Genomic DNA, 17,062 nt, shown 5'->3' with positions numbered 1-17,062 from the left:
GTTTAATGTGTGTGTACAGACAGGGACACCAGGTTGCTCCATCAGTCTGTGCTTCAGTGATGAACCCAAGTTATTCATGCAGAGAACAGCCAATGTTTCTCCATATCTGCATATTTTCTTATGGATCTCAAGCACTTGACAGATTCATCCTCCCAGTTTGCTGTTTGTAGTGTGTGTGTTGTCTGTTTTTCACATGAAGGAATGGACCCAACAGCCTCAAGAGTCTAGTCCACCATGTCACAGTAGGCTTGTTCCAGAGGTGGATGTGGTCCAAAACAAGCTCTTCCCTTCCTTTTCTTGTAGCCACTAAAATAAACTCCCACTGAGACCATCAAATTAAATCTTGCCCATTACAAATCTGGTTTTAGAGGCCTTCAGATCATAAAAACCCCTGATTTGCCCAACATTTCTTGTTCATCCTTCATTTCCTCCTGTGTTCTAATCACCTTTGGAACCTCAGTTTCCTGAAACCATTTGTGGGGAAGAAATCAAACAAAATGCCTGTTTTCAGTGAATGGTGCTATGGGGAACAGGTTTATTTCAGTAAAATTTCAGTAAAAATTCAGCTTTATTTCAGTAAAAACCCCTTCAGTACTGCAAAATCAAGCCCAAAACTTGTGCCAGTGATAATTCTTTAGTAGTAGGGATAGGGAAGTGATGTGTTGGTCTCAATCTGTGAGTTCTGATGTGAACTCTGATCAAGTCACTGATGGAAATCATCCCCTGTGCTGCCCCAGCCCCTGAGAGCAGCGAGGTGCTGTTTCCATGGGATGCTGGGCTGGAGCCGCTGTGCAGCTCTCCCAGGAGGCAGCACTGATGGTGAAGGCAGACTTTGCTCAGCATTCCTGTGCATGAACAGCTTTCATCTGTCTTCCTTTGTGAGCATCTCCCGGAGCCGCGGCTCCGATTCCCTGAATCGACAGGCGCACAAGGAACGCAACCTCAGGCCCCTTTTTGTTTCCCTTGTCTCTCACTGGCTTTTTTTGTTCATCTGCCATTTTACCAGGGCCCCTGTGGAGTTAATTGCTGGTCGCCAGCATGGCCTTTGAGCAGATCTTCCCCCCGGGGCTTTCCCTGTGTTCTGTATTTGCTGTGACATTAAGCTCTGCTTATTCCACATTAGGCTTAGCGCACTCGCTGACAGGTTTTCTCTCGAAAGGTCTCTTGCTCCCAAATCTCGGATTTTTCTTTTCTGCTTTTTATTCAGACCTATGGATTAAAAATGGAAAGTTTAGTGATATGCTGTAAGTGTTTCCAGCTGGAAATGCATCTGGAAAACTAGTCCTTTCCCAGGGTAAAAGCACAGCTTGTTTGGCTGTATCATTTTAGTGATGTACTGTCTTACTGAAAGCTCATTAAATTGCTTTTTACTCCTCTTCCATTTTCCATCACTGCAGATTTTATCTGTATGAAAGCATTCACCCAATTAACCTGTCCTGCTTCATTTCTTAGGCTGTGCCTATTCCCTGTATTTCCCAGATATGCTGTGCCATACCCTCAGAGGAAAGGTTGCCATGGAAAGGAGGCATTTATCTGTAGATGAACTCATTTTCCTTGGCTACATCTTTCATTCGTGTCAAAAGAAACTTGGAGGAGATGTAAGGAGGAAGAGGCTGTTTATTACCAGCCTGTCAATTAATTGGCAGTGCCAAGAAAAGCTGGACAGACCAATGGATGAGTTATTGATGTTTTTGCAGGTGGCTTTACTGTTTTTTTTAATTCATCTCAGTGAGGGGAGAATGAGGGAGTGAAAGATTTCCCTGTGTCAGGGAAGGAGAAGGAGAACTGAGGCTGGGGTGTCTGTTACATACTGTAATGAGAATCAAACTTGTATATAAGTGCCCAGAGAGATATAATTAATATAAAGCTCTGCTCTTGCAGGGGGAGCCGATGAGGATCATTTACCGCATGCGGGGGTTACTGGGGGATGCAACGGAGGAATTCATCGAGTCTCTTGACTCCACCACTGGTAAGGCATTTGTCTGCTGAAAGCTGGGATTAGATTTGAAATCTGAGTTCTCTGCAGAGCAATGACATTATTATCCTCACAGCAGTAAGCTTAACGTTGATTGATGCTGCTTTGCTGCATTTACCTGCTTCACCTTAAGTGAAGGAGGGTTTTAACAAGGCTTTAAAGCCATGCTTCAAATGGGAACACTTGCATGGCACAGGGACCATTCTTCCCAGCTCTTCTTCATATTCCTGCTCTTAATTCTTTTCAAATTCAGTACAACTGAAGTGACTTGAACTGCTGATAGATGTGTTCTGTTGTACTCTCCATTTTTCCTTCACTCTTTACCGTGTGCTGCATGGTTTTTTCACGTTGTGGCTGCTTCCCCTCCTCACAATTTATGTCTGTCCTGTAGATGAAGAGGAGGATGAGGAAGAAGTTTATAAGATGGCAGGAGTCATGGCCCCGTGTGGAGGTTTGGAGTGCATGCTCAACAGACTGACTGGGATCAAGGACTTCAAACAAGGCCGGCACCTCTTAACTGTGAGTCCCAGCTTTGGCTCTGGGGGGTCAGGAGTTACACAATGCAAAATGCCACAGTGAAGTTTAAACAGTCTGCCTTGTGTTGGAGCAGAGGTTTCAATTCATTATTGAATGAAAACCTGAGAAATCCTTTCTTTGCCTCTCCTGTTCCTCTTGTTTAACAATTCCTTACAAATACTTGGTGTGTCAAAGCTGAGGAGTTGGTAAGACTAAATCCTGTCTCGCTGGTGATTATTTTCTGCCTTGACCTTACCTGAAAACCAGAGCTGTGCTAAGAATTATATTGCTGTAAAAATCTGGCTTGTACTTTACCCCACAAGTTTGGAAATCAGGTATATTATGGGTGCTTTTAGCTGCAGCAAAATTCTCCTGCTCATTTTGAAGGTACCATAGAGAATCCCTTCTCTGTATTTTGTAGGTGCTGTTAAAGCTGTTTAGTTACTGTGTGAAGGTGAAAATAAATCGTCAGCAGTTGGTCAAGCCAGAGATGAATACTTTGAATGTGATGCTGGGAACTCTGAACTTGGTAAGGACAACCTGGGCTTCCATAAACTGTTTTCCATGGACTCCAATGAATTTAAGCTACTTCTGCCACACTGCCTTAAGACAACTACAAGAGATCTGAAATATTGCTGTGATGGCACTGCAAATTATGTGTTAGACATTCCTGATCTGTTAGTGGCTGGGAGCATGTGGGTCAGTTAAACCAGTTACTGGTGGTGTTCCTCTAACTGCTACCATTGTCTTAAACCAGTTAATGCTGGTGTTCTCCAACTGCTGCCATCTCTTTAAACTAGTTGCTGCTGGTGTTCCACTAACTCCTTCCATCTTTTCCAGGCTCTGGTGGCTGAGCAGGAGAGTAAGGACAGTGGAGGAGCAGCTGTGGCAGAGCAAGTGCTCAGTATAATGGAGATCATTTTGGATGAATCCAATGCAGAACCTCTGAGCGAGGACAAGGTGAGTGCCTGGGGCTCTGTGCACAAATACAAATGTTGTTTGGGATTCAAGGATTCCATATAATCTGATTACAGGGATGCTGAGCTGCAGGAGCTGGAGAGGAGTGTTCACAGGGCGTCTAACCCTTGTTACACTGGCATGTCTTAGCAGGCCTTGGAGGAGGGGCATGAGGAGTGCCTTGAACCAAAAGCACTGTGAGGCTTCTTTAGGCTGAGTCTTGCACAGTCGGGGTGGGGGTTGTTGGGCACTGCTTGGATCCCTTCCTTCCTGCTTTGGGCCACAGGCCAGAGTCAGACAAGAAAAGACACAGCTTGGCCTTATTTTTTGGAGTGTTTTTGTATGTGTTAAAAATCTGTTTGATTTTCCAGCTAATTGAGGATAAAATTGTATCTCGGCTAGACTGAGAACAAAAAGAGTTTCTCACTCACCTTTTGAAACTATGGGAGGATAGGAATCTGATGTCCTTTGGGTTGGAATTATTAGACTTTGACTGGAAAATGCTTTAACAGTAGGTGGAATAAGTCAAGTGTCAGCTTGAGGGGTTGATACAGCCATTCCATAAGATCTTTGGGAATGAGGCTGGGTTTTGTTCTTCATCAGGCTGCCTTTATTTGGGACTAGACCTGTAATCCTTCAAAACTCACAGCTAGTGAGGATGTTATTGAAGGTTGTAGATTTATTCCTGAACATAAATCCTTTTCTTCTTCCTTCGCAGGGCAACCTCCTCCTCACGGGTGACAAGGACCAGCTGGTGATGCTGCTGGACCAGATTAACAGCACTTTTGTCCGTTCCAACCTCAGTGTCCTGCAGGGCCTGTTACGGATCATCCCGTACCTGTCCTTCGGGGAGATGGAGAAAATGCAGATCCTGGTGGATCGATTCAAGCCCTACTGTAACTTTGATAAGTATGTTGTTCATAATTCAGCTAAAAGCATGTGAAATCAGTCATACTGACATGGCTGTCCCTTTTTTTTTCCTCATTGATTCTTACTTCAGTGTAATGCAAAGCTTCAGAGATTTCTGATGCCTTAAGCTTAATTTGCTGTTTCACTTCTAAGCCATTTTTATAAGAAATGTGTGCACTTTAGCATGAGAAATAGGTCTTCAGGGTATATTCTGAGGTGACAGGGGTCTGAGTAGCTTTTCTGAGTCTCTGAACTGGAGTAGGTACATCATTCAGCAATAATGTGCTGAGAATTACAGGCGGGGGTTTTTGGAGAGCCTCCAAGTTACCATTTCTTCTCTTTATTCAGGTATGATGAGGAGCACAGTGGAGATGATAAAGTTTTCCTGGACTGCTTCTGTAAAATAGCAGCAGGAATAAAGAACAACAGCAATGGCCATCAGCTGAAAGATCTCATCCTGCAGAAGGGAATTACACAGAATGCCCTGGATTACATGAAAAAGCACATTCCCAGTGCAAAGAAGTAAGAGACACTACTTAATGTATGTGATTACTCTGTGAGACTATCCTGAACATGCTTCTCTCATTCCATCACCACAATCTTCCAAGGAAGCTGTTAGTAAGTCCCCATTTAGAGTTGGAACAGCTGTGGTGCAGCAGGTCTGGTGAGACAATGCACATAAGGATGGGCTAAAAAGCCTGAAATCTTCCTGTTTTATACCCATCTGAGCTGATTCCTTGGATATCACAGTACTTGTGTTTCCTGCCTGTTCCCTCCCATTGCACCATAACAGAGCTTTTGCTGGAAGGGCCAACTCATGAACATAAATCTCAAGGCTTAGAGCTGACACTGTGTCTACCAGTATGCACAGCCTGGAAGTGGGAATGGGAATGTCACTTCATTAATTAGCAGAGGAGCGAAACAAGGGGAAAGGAGCTTGTCTTTCCTGCAGCCTCTGCTCCATGAGCTGTGCTGCTGGGTGGCTGCCAAGCCTCTTTTTGGAATGGTGACTGTCCTTCAGCTGCTGCCTCTTGTTTTCTGTGCAGTTTGGATGCAGACATATGGAAGAAGTTCTTATCTCGACCTGCACTTCCTTTTATCCTGCGCCTGCTCCGAGGACTGGCGACGCAGCACCCTGCAACACAGGTGAGGGGGCTCTTTGAAAGGCAAGGAGGACATGGCTGGCTTGTTACTCTGCTTTTGTGGCTGTACCTGAGGATTAATTTCTATCGGAGTTGATTCTACACTGATTTTTGTTGGGCTTGGAGAGACACACCAGCTTCAAGTGTCATCTGCTAGTCTGGAAGAGTCAGAGATTTTGACTTAAAGATTTTCCTATGCTTAAATATTTCCTTACGTGTGAGATTTACACACCAATATGAAGAGAAGGTAATTTAGGACTGTGAACTACATAGTAATGATAAGCTTCTAGGGGCCTGCTTGTTGTTTTAAGACATCAACACAATGTCATAGCACAAAATAGAACAAATGTTTCATCCAACATTCCCATCTGAGCTCTTAGTGACAACCAGTGGAGAGGCAAATTGCCCCAGTCTCATACACAGTTTTAGGGCCCAGGTTCATAATGTAGGAGCATAAAAAAGGGAAGGAAGACACTTGCCAAAGGTTGTTGCAGCTCAGTGCTGCTGCCCAGCTGTCACGGTGGGATTAGAGGGGACAGCCACTGTCTGGGCACCCCTTTCCTGAACAAAGTGCTGTGCTTCCATCCCCATTAGGTGCTAATAGGAACAGACTCAATTACCAACCTGCACAAGCTGGAGCAGGTTTCTAGTGACGAGGGGATCGGGACGCTGGCAGAGAATCTGCTGGAGGCACTGAGGGAACACCCAGAGGTGAACAAGAAGATTGACGCTGCCCGCAAGGAGACTCGAGCAGAGAAGAAGCGAATGGCCATGGCCATGAGGCAGAAGGCCCTGGGCACTCTGGGGATGACGGTAATGTCTGGTGGCACTGCCAGCAAACTGATGATCTCATGGCCTTTTCTTTCTGTCTTGCTAAAACTGCCACACAAGGAACTGTGTGAAATGATTTATTGACAAACAAGCCTCCAGTTCACCTGGGAGAGTAAACACAAGATGGGCATTCCAGTTCCAGTGGTGGGAATGGTGGTGCTCATCACTCTTTTTAACCTGCTTGAGCTTTTCTCTCTTGCAGACAAATGAGAAGGGTCAGGTAGTGACCAAGACTGCGCTGCTGAAACAGATGGAGGAGCTGATAGAAGAGCCAGGTCTGACCTGCTGCATCTGCCGGGAGGGATACAAGTTCCAGGTAAAGGGAGATGCAAGTTCCGGGCGATGGGAGACACGAGTTCCAGGCAATGGAATATGCAGGTTCCAGTTACAGAGCCTTTTCAGAGCCCTCTCACCAGCTGAGGGGACTTGCCAGTCAGTATCTGGCTGCACAAGGGCTGGGATTTTGGCACTGAGAGATGAGGAAATTTCAGGTTTGGTTCTTAAGATCAGTAATTCCAGAGGTGGTTGGGAATTTGAAGTGTGTTTTCAGTGAAAGCTGGAAAAACATCTGTTGAGGTTGGGACTGAGAGAGGTTAAATTTAGTACAGTGTCAAAACAGCACAAAATGTGAGCTGTTGCAGAAGTGAATGATTTTGAAGACAACTGTGTTTTGTCATTGCAGCCCACCAAAGTCCTGGGAATTTACACCTTCACCAAGCGCGTGGCACTCGAGGAGTTTGAGAACAAACCACGAAAACAACAAGGGTACAGCACAGTCTCTCACTTCAACATCGTCCACTACGACTGTCACCTTGCAGCTGTGAGGTACGTTCTGGTCACTGGGGGCTCAACTTCTTTTCCAGGGTGCTTTAGGATCATGGCACTTGACCTTGGAACTCAAGATGGATTTGCTTAGTTGTTGATCTTTACAGCCACAGGCTTCTCTGTTGTGGGCTGCTTTAATATTGGTCAGGCCTGGACACTGGAGAGTGAAGTCCATAATTTAAAGAAGCTGTGGAATTGTCATTTTTTGGATGGTTTTTTTGCATCCTTCTAACTTGCCTGGGTGTGGCTCTCTCTCTTCATGCAGACTCGCTCGGGGCCGTGAGGAATGGGAAAGTGCAGCCCTGCAAAATGCCAACACCAAGTGCAATGGGCTCCTGCCAGTCTGGGGACCTCATGTGCCAGAGTCTGCTTTTGCTACGTGCTTAGCACGGTGAGTACAGAAAGCTTTTTCTCCAGCTGGTTTGCATTTGGGAAGGTGAGTCAGTACATTGCCACAGAGGCTCGTTTAAAACCAAGGAATCAAGGGTGGTGGCAGCTAAGTCAGTAAAACTGAGCCATTTCAGGTTCTGCTATCTAGAGTGGATCTCCTAAAAAAGTGCAGGTGTTTGTTTGCTTCTTGACTTCATATAAATAAATAATTTCATTACCTCCTTTGCCCTCAGTTACTCCTGAAGATGCAGTTTGCAGTAACAGTGTTGATTAATTTGTGGCCCAGAGACCCCCTGCTTTACAAAAGAAACCTGTCTGACACCAAGAGATTCCCTAATGTAGGTTTCCAAACCTCTGCTGGATGGTAGTGAGGTACCTGACCTCTTACCTGGAGCAAATGAAGATCAGGATTTTGTTGTCAGGATTCTGGTCCACCTTGTGCTGGGTTTGTACAATCACATTAGAAATTCCTAAACTGAAAGGGAGTAGGTTTAGATCAGATAATAGAAAGAAATCCTTCCCTGGGAGGGTGGGGAGGCCCTGGCACAGGCTGCCCAGAGAAGCTGTGGCTGCCCCTGGATCCCTGGAAGTGTCCAAGGCCAGGTTGGACGGGGCTTGGAGCAACCTGGGCTACTGGAAGGTGTCCCTGCCCATGGCAGGGGGTGGGATGGGATGGGCTTTAAGGCCCCTTCCAACCCAAACCATTCTATGATTCTGTGAAATCAGGGGTGGTAACATTTTGAATGCATATCAGTTGGGGAACTGTATCCCAGACCCTGGGCATGAGGAAAGAGTATTGGTGAGTGTATTTGTGTCTGCACATGGAATTGGATTTGCCAGAGTAGGAGTAAGCTGAGAGAGAGCCTCCCTTTGGGGAGGTTAATCCAAGGTAGCAGGGGCTGCATTTTTATAGCCTGTTCATTCTTTAAAGCTCTGTTTCTGTGAAATACTTGCTCAGATTCAGAGCTGTGCTGTGGCAGAAGGATTTCTATTAAGGTTTTTGTTAAAGGAGCCTTTCCTGCTGTTTTCTAGGCACAACACGTACCTCCAGGAGTGCACGGGGCAGCGGGAACCCACCTACCAGCTCAATGTCCATGACATCAAACTGCTCTTTCTGCGGTTTGCCATGGAGCAATCCTTCAGCATAGACACTGGAGGGGGAGGAAGGGAGAGCAACATCCACCTCATCCCCTACATCATCCACACGGTGCTCTACGTCCTCAACACGTCAGTACCTTCACTTAGCAAGAACCTCTGCCTTTGCTCTTAGTCTCAAAAAGGTCTTTGAGTGCTGCAGTCTGGGCTTTGTTACGAGTATGTGGCAAGAAAGATGGGAAATCACACAAAAGTTTTAGGAGGAACCCAATTGCACATCTTAAGTAGGTTGTTAGGGATTTACATTGTTTGGAGTGAGGCGTTGCTGCCTGGACATGCAGGATAACAGGGAATCTATTGAGTAAAAGCAATTGGGAATTAGCTTCTCTTTCCATTCTGGATGTAATTATTACCTCTGGGGTGAGCAACAGGGTTATTAGATTAAAGAAACGCTGCCAGCTTAATTTTCTCCTGAGCAGACAGAAGAGACACTGTGGTGAAGTAATTGTTAGCTGAAAACTTAACCCTGGTATTATATTATTCAGTATTAAAATAACACCGTTTTGTTTCCAGTTTTGACATACTGGAATTCTCCTGCATGTTCAGGTCCATCAGATTTTCCTGATATTTTTAATTATTGGTTTTTTATTATCATTAGTATTTTTTACCAATAAAACAGTGCTTTGGCATGACATGGATCCATAGGCACCCAAATGCTTTGGAATGCATGAGCTGGTTCTGATCATGCAAAAATGGATTGCCCATATATATCTTTTATTTGAATATTAGAGTAGTAAGTAATAGTAATTAGATGAGAGTATAAATATTAAAATCCACACATCTTCCAGGTTACTCCAAACGCAGTGCAGTGGAATCTCTCTCCCTTTCTTGCTTGGAACTAATCAACATTTTGGCTCTAATACAATTTGTCTATTATTTTTAATATCTATCTCCAGATCCCTGTGCTATTGTTTTCCCAGTCCCTTGGGAGACAGATAAGTGAAATTATTCTTTTCATCTCATTGGCTGCTTGTTGGCACCAGAGAGCCCTCAACCCACTGGGCAACCCTGGAAAACTGCATTCTGTTTTTGATATTAAATGGAGAAAATAAAGAGCTGCCAGTTGCATCATGCAGCAAATGGAAAGGTCACACAATCCTGTTTTATGTGCTGGGATGCTGCTTTATACCTGATAGGGAGGTAAAATCAAAGGTCCTACCTGGCCGCAGCCTCTTCCTGCTGCAGTAGAGCAATAGATGTGGGAAAGCGTGATCCATCTTCACAAAGTGTGCTGGAACACAGAGTTTACACAGTTAGTCCTGGGGTGTTGGAACTCCTGAAAAGACTGGAGCTCTAGGGGAAAGGAAAGAAAATATGTATGTAAGCTTGCAGTAAGTACAGTATCTTTTTGTGTTTGACACTGGCCTGTATATCTCAGGGATTGCTTTTGCAGTAGATAAATAATATAAATGGATTCTCAGGTGTGGCTGTAGGAGCTGCAGCCACATATGTAGTGTCTGATGGAAATGGTACAACTCGAATGCATGAACTTGCTGGCCTGACTCCATTTATTTTTTGCTTAAAAAAAGGAGAAATAGCTCTATAATGTATTGCACTCTACTGGGGCAATGCCAGATGCCTTGCAAACTTCTCCAAGGAAAAGGAGTCGCTAGGTTTGTATCTCCACTGGGAGCAAATCCTCACCCAGTGGATGAATTTGGGCCAAAGCTGCCCAGGTGGCACTCCTGTTCCCTGTGCAGGACTGCATGGATACAGTGCCCTAAAGCTCCTGGGAAGCAGCAGATGAACCTGTCAGAGCCAGAGCAGCTGCTGAAGCTTTTCCTGTGTTCCAGAACTCGAGCAACTTCGAGGGAGGAGAAGAACCTGCAGAGCTTCCTGGAGCACCCCAAGGAGAAGTGGGTGGAGAGTGCCTACGAGGTGGACGGGCCCCACTACTACACGGTGCTGGCACTGCACATCTCCCCCCCGGAGAAGTGGAGATCCATGAGGGTGGAGATCCTCAAACGGCTCCTGGTCACCTCCCATGCACGGGTGGTGTCACCAGGGGGGGCCAACAGGTCAGTCACCACCCCAAAGCCACTTGTGTCACTGTCACTGAGCCCCTCGTGTCACTGTCACTGAGCCCCTCGTGTCACTGTCACTGAGCCCCTTGTGTCACTATCACTGAGCCCCTTGTGTCACTATCACTGAGCCACCTGCAGCTTATGGGGAGCAAAAGGAAGGAGTGTGTGTAGTTACAACACCAGATATTTACCCTTCTGAGTAGCTTCATGCTCAGAGTTGCAGAGCTGTAGAATCCCAGAATGGTTTGGATTGCAAGGCACCTCAAATCCCATCCAGTGCCACCCCCTGCCACAGGCAGGGACACCTTCTACTATCCCAGGTTGCTCCAAGCCCCGTCCAGCCTGGCCTGGAGTGGCTGCAGCCACATCCCAGTGCTGGTATGAGCAGGAGCATTTAATTCTGGGTGGTTTTTGGAGTGGATCAATCAACTGATCAATGGAAACTATGCTTTTTCTAGGAGTATAGCTGAAAGTTGGGAAGATTCTTATTCCCTCCGAGTGAAGCACTGGAGTAACTCCTGCTGTGTGCTGTCTCAGAGCTGTAACACTCCCTGCTTGCCTTATTAAAGAAGCTCTTTCTGTGCTCTTTTGATCAGTGCACCAGCCTCCCTCAAATAGGAAAATAGAAATAGAAATCAAATGCCATTGCTTTTAAAAAAGAAAAAAAAATCAATAGCAGCTGTCAGGCACTTGAAGCACAAGAATAAGTGGCTGTGCCTGCATGACAAAGGCACATATTTCCAGAAAGGGAAGGGGAATTCCAGTTTCTGAAAAGATGATTTTAAATAGCTGTCATAATTAGGGATCAATTCATTATTATTCTAAGTTGCCTTAAAGGGCATTCTTATGCTGATGACATTAATTATGTGTTTGATAAAGTCATTACAGTGTAGTTACACACAACCCAGCACGTGCCAATGCTCTTGGAAGAGGGAAAGGGAGAGAGCCCTGTGCTAGTTTCAAGTTCAACCTGTCTCCTATTTCCCCCTCCCTGCCTGAATTCTGGGAAAGGGGGTTTAGCAGATCCAGGAGATGTTGTCCTAGAGGGCTGTTTTACTAGGCACAAAGGTGTGGGCTGGGAAAACAAAGCCCCTGAGTGGGTTTGCTGTGGGTGTTTGGTGTTTTTTAAACCCTCAGTAAACGACTGTTCCTTCTCCAGGCATTATGCAATAAAAGCTGATTGAAACAGACACAGCAAAAAACTTCCAAAACCATCCAAGCTCTGGAATTTCAGGGGAGCACTCAGAAACAGTGCTCGGGAATTATGTTAAGGTTTTTTCAAGGGCTTTCTTTAATCTCTGCAGACTAAGAGAGCACAAAGCCTTCCTCTGGTAAAGGCTCTCAGAAATAGCAATATGGCAATTCTGATTTCCAAGGTCTGTGCTTATCTATTCTTGTGGAAAATCAGGAAGAGAGCGATGGATGGTGAAATGCTCTGCAGATAAGTCCCAGTACCTTGAATTTGTAGGCTGAGGCAGAGAGGAGGCAGTGGCTGTGACACCACAGTAACATGTCTGCATGTGAAAGATTAAAATTAGCATTCCACGTTCGATGGGGATGTCTGGGAGCAGCTCCATTCTGGGAACACTGGGGTGAAGGTTAGAGAGACTCAAGGACTCACTGTTACCTGTGCAGGGACAATGGAGAGGAGTCACTACAGGAACCAACAGGGCATTTCAAAGCAGCTGAGGATCAACTCATGATCCCCAAAATCTCGTAAATCATATGCAAATGCAGCAATAATCTGCATTCCCTTGTACTCAAGGGAAGGCAGCAAATCCTGCACGTTCCCTGTCTGTGGGGGGTGTCCATCCAGCTCCTCAGACAGGGTAACACAGAACTGGGGAGAATCCAGCCAAAAATGGCTTCTGGCTCTGCCAGCAGTGACAGTGTCACAGGTGTCTGCAAGAACAAAGGGAGATGCTCAGCACGTCCTGTGTTTTAGAAACACTTTCTATTTAAACACAGAACTAATTACCAGAATGGTCCAAAGAACTGAATCAAGTGACCTGCTCATTATTACTGAACCAAGAATTCTAACTTGAAAACTCCTGTGGACACTTTTCAGTGTAGCTTTCATCTGGAGTTTGGAAGGAAAATACCCTTTTGATTTTTTTAACCTTTGCTCCTGACCATGACCTTTCTAAAATATTCCCAAGTATCCATGTCTAGCTTTCTGCTGGCAATCCCTGTGCACCTGATGAGCTGAACCAGCTCACAGGAATGAAATGCAGCAGCTCTTACATGAAATAGCTGTTCCAGAAGGTAACTACCAGCCTTAACCCACAAGGGCCTTTTAGTTTTCAATTAAAGGACCAGACTCCAATTAGATCAAAACCATTCACATAAAAAGAGAGCCTGTCTTGCAGTATTTGGGAGGCCAGAATTAGCCCCTCGCTCTAAGTTGCTGTTCCTCCCGTGGAAATTTAGTCACCTTTACTAATTGATTTTCCTTTAAATAATTAAGCTTAGCTGCCTGAGCAGGCTGCCACCTACTAAAATGTCTGTTTTAAGGACAGACACACAAATGTAGCCTTTAATAAGAGCCGAAAATGTTCATTTCCCCCAAACAAACCCCAACCTATGGCCAATTGCAGTTGGGCTGTGATCAGGATGCCCTGTTGTGGTGCTGACCTGCAGCAGCAGTAGCTGAGCTGGTTCTGGATGCATAAAAAAGGGCTTTTTATTTTTCCAAAGCTTTTAAGTGTTAAGCAGGAAGTAGCATGTGATGGGGCAGATGTACCTGAGAAACACATGCAAGAAAATTCCAAAACCATTAGAGCTGCTGGCAGGAGGTTCCACCTTGCCAGAACCTGTTTGTGATTAATCCTGTAAACTTTGGAGCTGTTATCCCAGCACTGCTCTGCACCTTTTGGAGCATTCCTGCAGCCAGATGCTGGATTTCCAAGAGAAGTCCTTTGCTGGTGAGAGAATAACCAAGAAGATATTAAATGGAAATTCCTCCATTTCTTAAAGGATTTTTCCCTCAGAGTCTTTCAGAAACACTTTTGTGATTTAGAAGCAAAATTATGTTCTCTGACGTGGACACTGACTGTGTCTGAATCCTAGATATTCCTTCAGGAATCTGCTGTTCTCCAAGTAGTGAACACACAAACAAAGGCTGTAAATTGTTTTTCCTACTTTGCTGTTGACTTTCTACATAGTCTTAGCAGTCACAATTCCACTTCTCTCTGTGATTGTTTCCTTCCTGTGAAATAAGGTTTTGTTGGCAAACCTGCTCTAGTTACACCAGGCACAGCTGGAGTAAAGAGCCTTCCCAGCCTTAGGAATGGTCGCACAGAGAGCTCTCAGGTGCCCAGTGTTTGTTTCATGTCCAGGAGGACACAGCAAAGCTCACTCAGCTGTTCCCATGGTGTTATTGATGGGTTATTTGGCTGTTTCAGCTTTTGTGCTATTCATCAGATGGGTTACAAAGCATAATAAAGGGATCAACTCCCGGATTGATTTTCTTGTCTTCCAGACTGGCAGATAAGGCAGTGAAGGAATATGCAACGTACCGCTCTGGCCTGCTCTTCTGGGCGCTTGTCGATCTCATTTACAACATGTTCAAGGTAAGGAAAACCTGGAAATTCATCTGTATCAGCTGGAATTCTTCTATCTCAGCTTTCTAACCTGTGCAACTACAGGAATTTGAAATAGAAGACAAACTTTGAAGCCCATTTTCCAAGATCCTTGTAAACACAAAACTTCATAGAATCACAAGAATGGTTTGGGTTGGAAGTGACCTCAAAGCCCATCTTCTTCCTCCCCCTGCCATGGGCAGGGACACCTTCCACCAGCCCAGGCTGCTCCAAGCCCTGTCCAACCTGGCCTTGGACACTTCCAGGAATGGGGCAGCCACAGCTTCTCTGGGCAACCTGTGCCAGGGCCTCACCACCCTCAGAGGGAGGAATTTCTTCCTTCTTCCTTTTTCTTCTTTACCTTGTAAGAGCACAAAGGCCGCAGGAAGCTGCCTGTGCTTATTGTACCCCTTGCAGTTCAGTATCTGAAGAATTGAGAGACTTTGCCAGTTGGCAGCACTCCTGTATTGTGTATTTGCTTATTTTTCCTATTCATTGTTCATAGAAACAGGAACATTCCAAGGGAAACTGTTGGGTAAGGTAGGAGGAAGGGGCATCCACAAGAAAAAAACTGCAGCTTCTAAAGAATGTTAAGTAGTTGATGTGAGAAAATGCCTGTGACCTTGTTTCGTTCTGTACAAGAAGATGGTGAAGTCACACATGGGATAACTTGTTCTCTGTGGTGTGTTTGCAAGAGGCAGGGCATGCAAGTCCAGGAGCAACAGGAGAAGGCAGCAGGGTTTGCAGTTACCGTTTTAAATACTTATTTTTTAGACTGATTTGGTCTCCTGTTCCCCTCTCAGAAGGTGCCTACCAGTAACACAGAGGGAGGCTGGTCCTACTCTCTCGCTGAGTTCATCCGACACAACGACATGCCAATACACGAAGCTGCAGACAAGGCCCTGAAAACCTTCCAGGAGGAGTTCATGCCAGTGGAAACGTTTTCTGAGTTTTTGGATGTGGCTGGTAAGTCTGTGCTTTCCCTTTTATAGGCTGCCTCGTGCAACTCGTGACTGGAGACAGCAGCATTCCTGACACTGCTGCAGCTTGTTTGGATGAGACAGGGAGAGCAGAGACACCAGCAGTCCTAAACTATCTCAGAAACAGTTGGGACACGCACTTGAGCATCCCCAGACAGGAAATTCTCTCCCAGCTGATCCTGCAGGTCCTCCCCCTGCTCTGTTAAACATACAGACTTAGAGCCTGAAGGTGTTTTGAGGGGTGTGTGGTTTGATAAATAGATGTGACCATGCACTGGAGGCAGCAGTTGGGTGCATCCAGTGTTCCTGCTGAAGGGATTTTGGTACCCCCAGGAGTCAGGAGATGCTGAAAACATGCAGAGAAGCTGTTCTTACTTCTGTCAAGAGTTGTGCCTCAGGTCTCTTCCTGTTCAATGTATGGAGCATAGCAGGATCCCTGTAGCTGCACAAGAGCAAGTGCCATATGGATTTAATGCACACATTTCAGTCCCTCCCTTCTGCTCATGAATCCAACAAGGGTTTTTTTATCCTCGTTGTATCCAGACTTAAAATAAGATTGCAGCTGTCCTTAGTGACTGACTTACACGTGCCCAGCACAAATCCTCAGTGTGGGCAGGAGAAGCAGTGTTTTGGATCTAATTCTTCTGTCTTGTCTTCTTTTGTTTAAAGGACTCTTGTCAGAAATCAATGACCCCGACAGCTTCCTCAAGGATCTTTTGAACTCCATCCCATGAGCAGCCAGCACAGAGAAGCTTTGGGCAGAGACTACACTAGCTTGCCTTCCACCCCTTTGTGTTCCTTCTCGTGCAGTCTGTCCCTTCCCTGAGGAGTGCTGCAGTTTTTTGTTGGATTTTTTCTTTATTTTTTCTTTTTTTTTTTTTGTTTGGTTTTGGGGTTTTTTGTTTTGTTTTGTTTTCTTTTTGTTTTTTTATTTTCTACAATTTTTCTTCATGGAGTGATTTGGAGTTTAGATTTGTTTTATCCTGTATTTCAGCACTTCTATCTGTAAAGCCTCGTGCATTCAAGCTGGTTGAAAGAACTTGTACAGAGAGGAATCCAAACCAGTAAATCTTAATGCTTTAGCGTGCACCTCTTTGAAGTTCAATAAATCGAACAAATGGGTAAGCTGGGTTTGACTAGTACTTGAAGTAGCTTAAATGCCAAGTTCTTTCCCACATTTTCTTTTGGAGCTCCTTCTCCCAGGGCTCAGAGCTGCTGCTCTGTCCAGCCCTAAGTCTGGACAAGGAGCCACAGGAAGCAAAAGGCTCCCAGTGAGTGAGGGAGCACTGGGCACTGACTGACTGACTGTGTGTGCAGGTTCCCCTGTGGGACACGAGCCTTGCCCTGCAGGGACCTCCCACCTTCCTTCACCTGGCTGTGGGCAGGAGCTCCATGTACCCCTCTCCAAGGCATGTTGGATCACGGGGCCTGTCCTGACCCCGCTCTCACCAAGGCTGTATCCAAAGCACATTGTGCCTCCCATGGCAACAGCCCCTCTCAGAGGGGTCCTACTCACATCACACTTATCTTCTCTCTCTGATAAAACTTTCAGCTTCAGCAAAATGCATGTTCAAGAGACCCTGCACACTTCTGGAGCCTGCTGAGCGCCTGCATCCCATGTGCATGCCCTGCCCTGGAGCCAAGCATGTGCTTGGAATACAGCCTTGCCCTTCTCACCCACCTGTGCATGCTGGAAACCTCCCCTGCCCACCAGTTGTTCTCCTGTAACCAGCTGCCACATGGTGAGGCTGGAATCTAATAAAGCTTTCCCTGTCTT

At 45.6% G+C, this 17,062-nt stretch overlaps 1 protein-coding gene across 6 annotated transcripts in view; it reads left to right on the top strand.

Annotated features, from left to right (window-relative positions):
- The window catches only part of UBR4 (ubiquitin protein ligase E3 component n-recognin 4), an 80,024-nt gene extending 62,962 nt beyond the window's left edge, over positions 1-17,062 (top strand). For 5 of the 6 annotated variants that reach the window (XM_064678889.1, XM_064678888.1, XM_064678886.1 and 2 more), the window contains 16 exons: positions 1,882-1,969; positions 2,367-2,494; positions 2,913-3,020; positions 3,332-3,451; positions 4,167-4,357; positions 4,706-4,879; positions 5,404-5,503; positions 6,094-6,312; positions 6,533-6,646; positions 7,013-7,155; positions 7,421-7,546; positions 8,578-8,772; positions 10,494-10,718; positions 14,206-14,296; positions 15,109-15,271; positions 15,955-17,062. In XM_064678889.1, the coding sequence (XP_064534959.1) occupies positions 1,882-1,969; positions 2,367-2,494; positions 2,913-3,020; positions 3,332-3,451; positions 4,167-4,357; positions 4,706-4,879; positions 5,404-5,503; positions 6,094-6,312; positions 6,533-6,646; positions 7,013-7,155; positions 7,421-7,546; positions 8,578-8,772; positions 10,494-10,718; positions 14,206-14,296; positions 15,109-15,271; positions 15,955-16,019 (2,250 nt within the window). In that variant the 3' untranslated portion in view covers positions 16,020-17,062. The remainder of the gene's footprint in view (positions 1-1,881; positions 1,970-2,366; positions 2,495-2,912; positions 3,021-3,331; positions 3,452-4,166; positions 4,358-4,705; positions 4,880-5,403; positions 5,504-6,093; positions 6,313-6,532; positions 6,647-7,012; positions 7,156-7,420; positions 7,547-8,577; positions 8,773-10,493; positions 10,719-14,205; positions 14,297-15,108; positions 15,272-15,954) is intronic. The other variant, XM_064678884.1, reaches the window with a different exon arrangement.

Source organism: Pseudopipra pipra, chromosome 22, assembly GCF_036250125.1.
Source record: "Pseudopipra pipra isolate bDixPip1 chromosome 22, bDixPip1.hap1, whole genome shotgun sequence".
Lineage (NCBI taxonomy): Eukaryota > Metazoa > Chordata > Aves > Passeriformes > Pipridae > Pseudopipra > Pseudopipra pipra.
The sequence above is the reverse complement of the archived record's forward strand: the minus strand, read 5'-3'. Positions and strand labels throughout refer to the sequence as shown.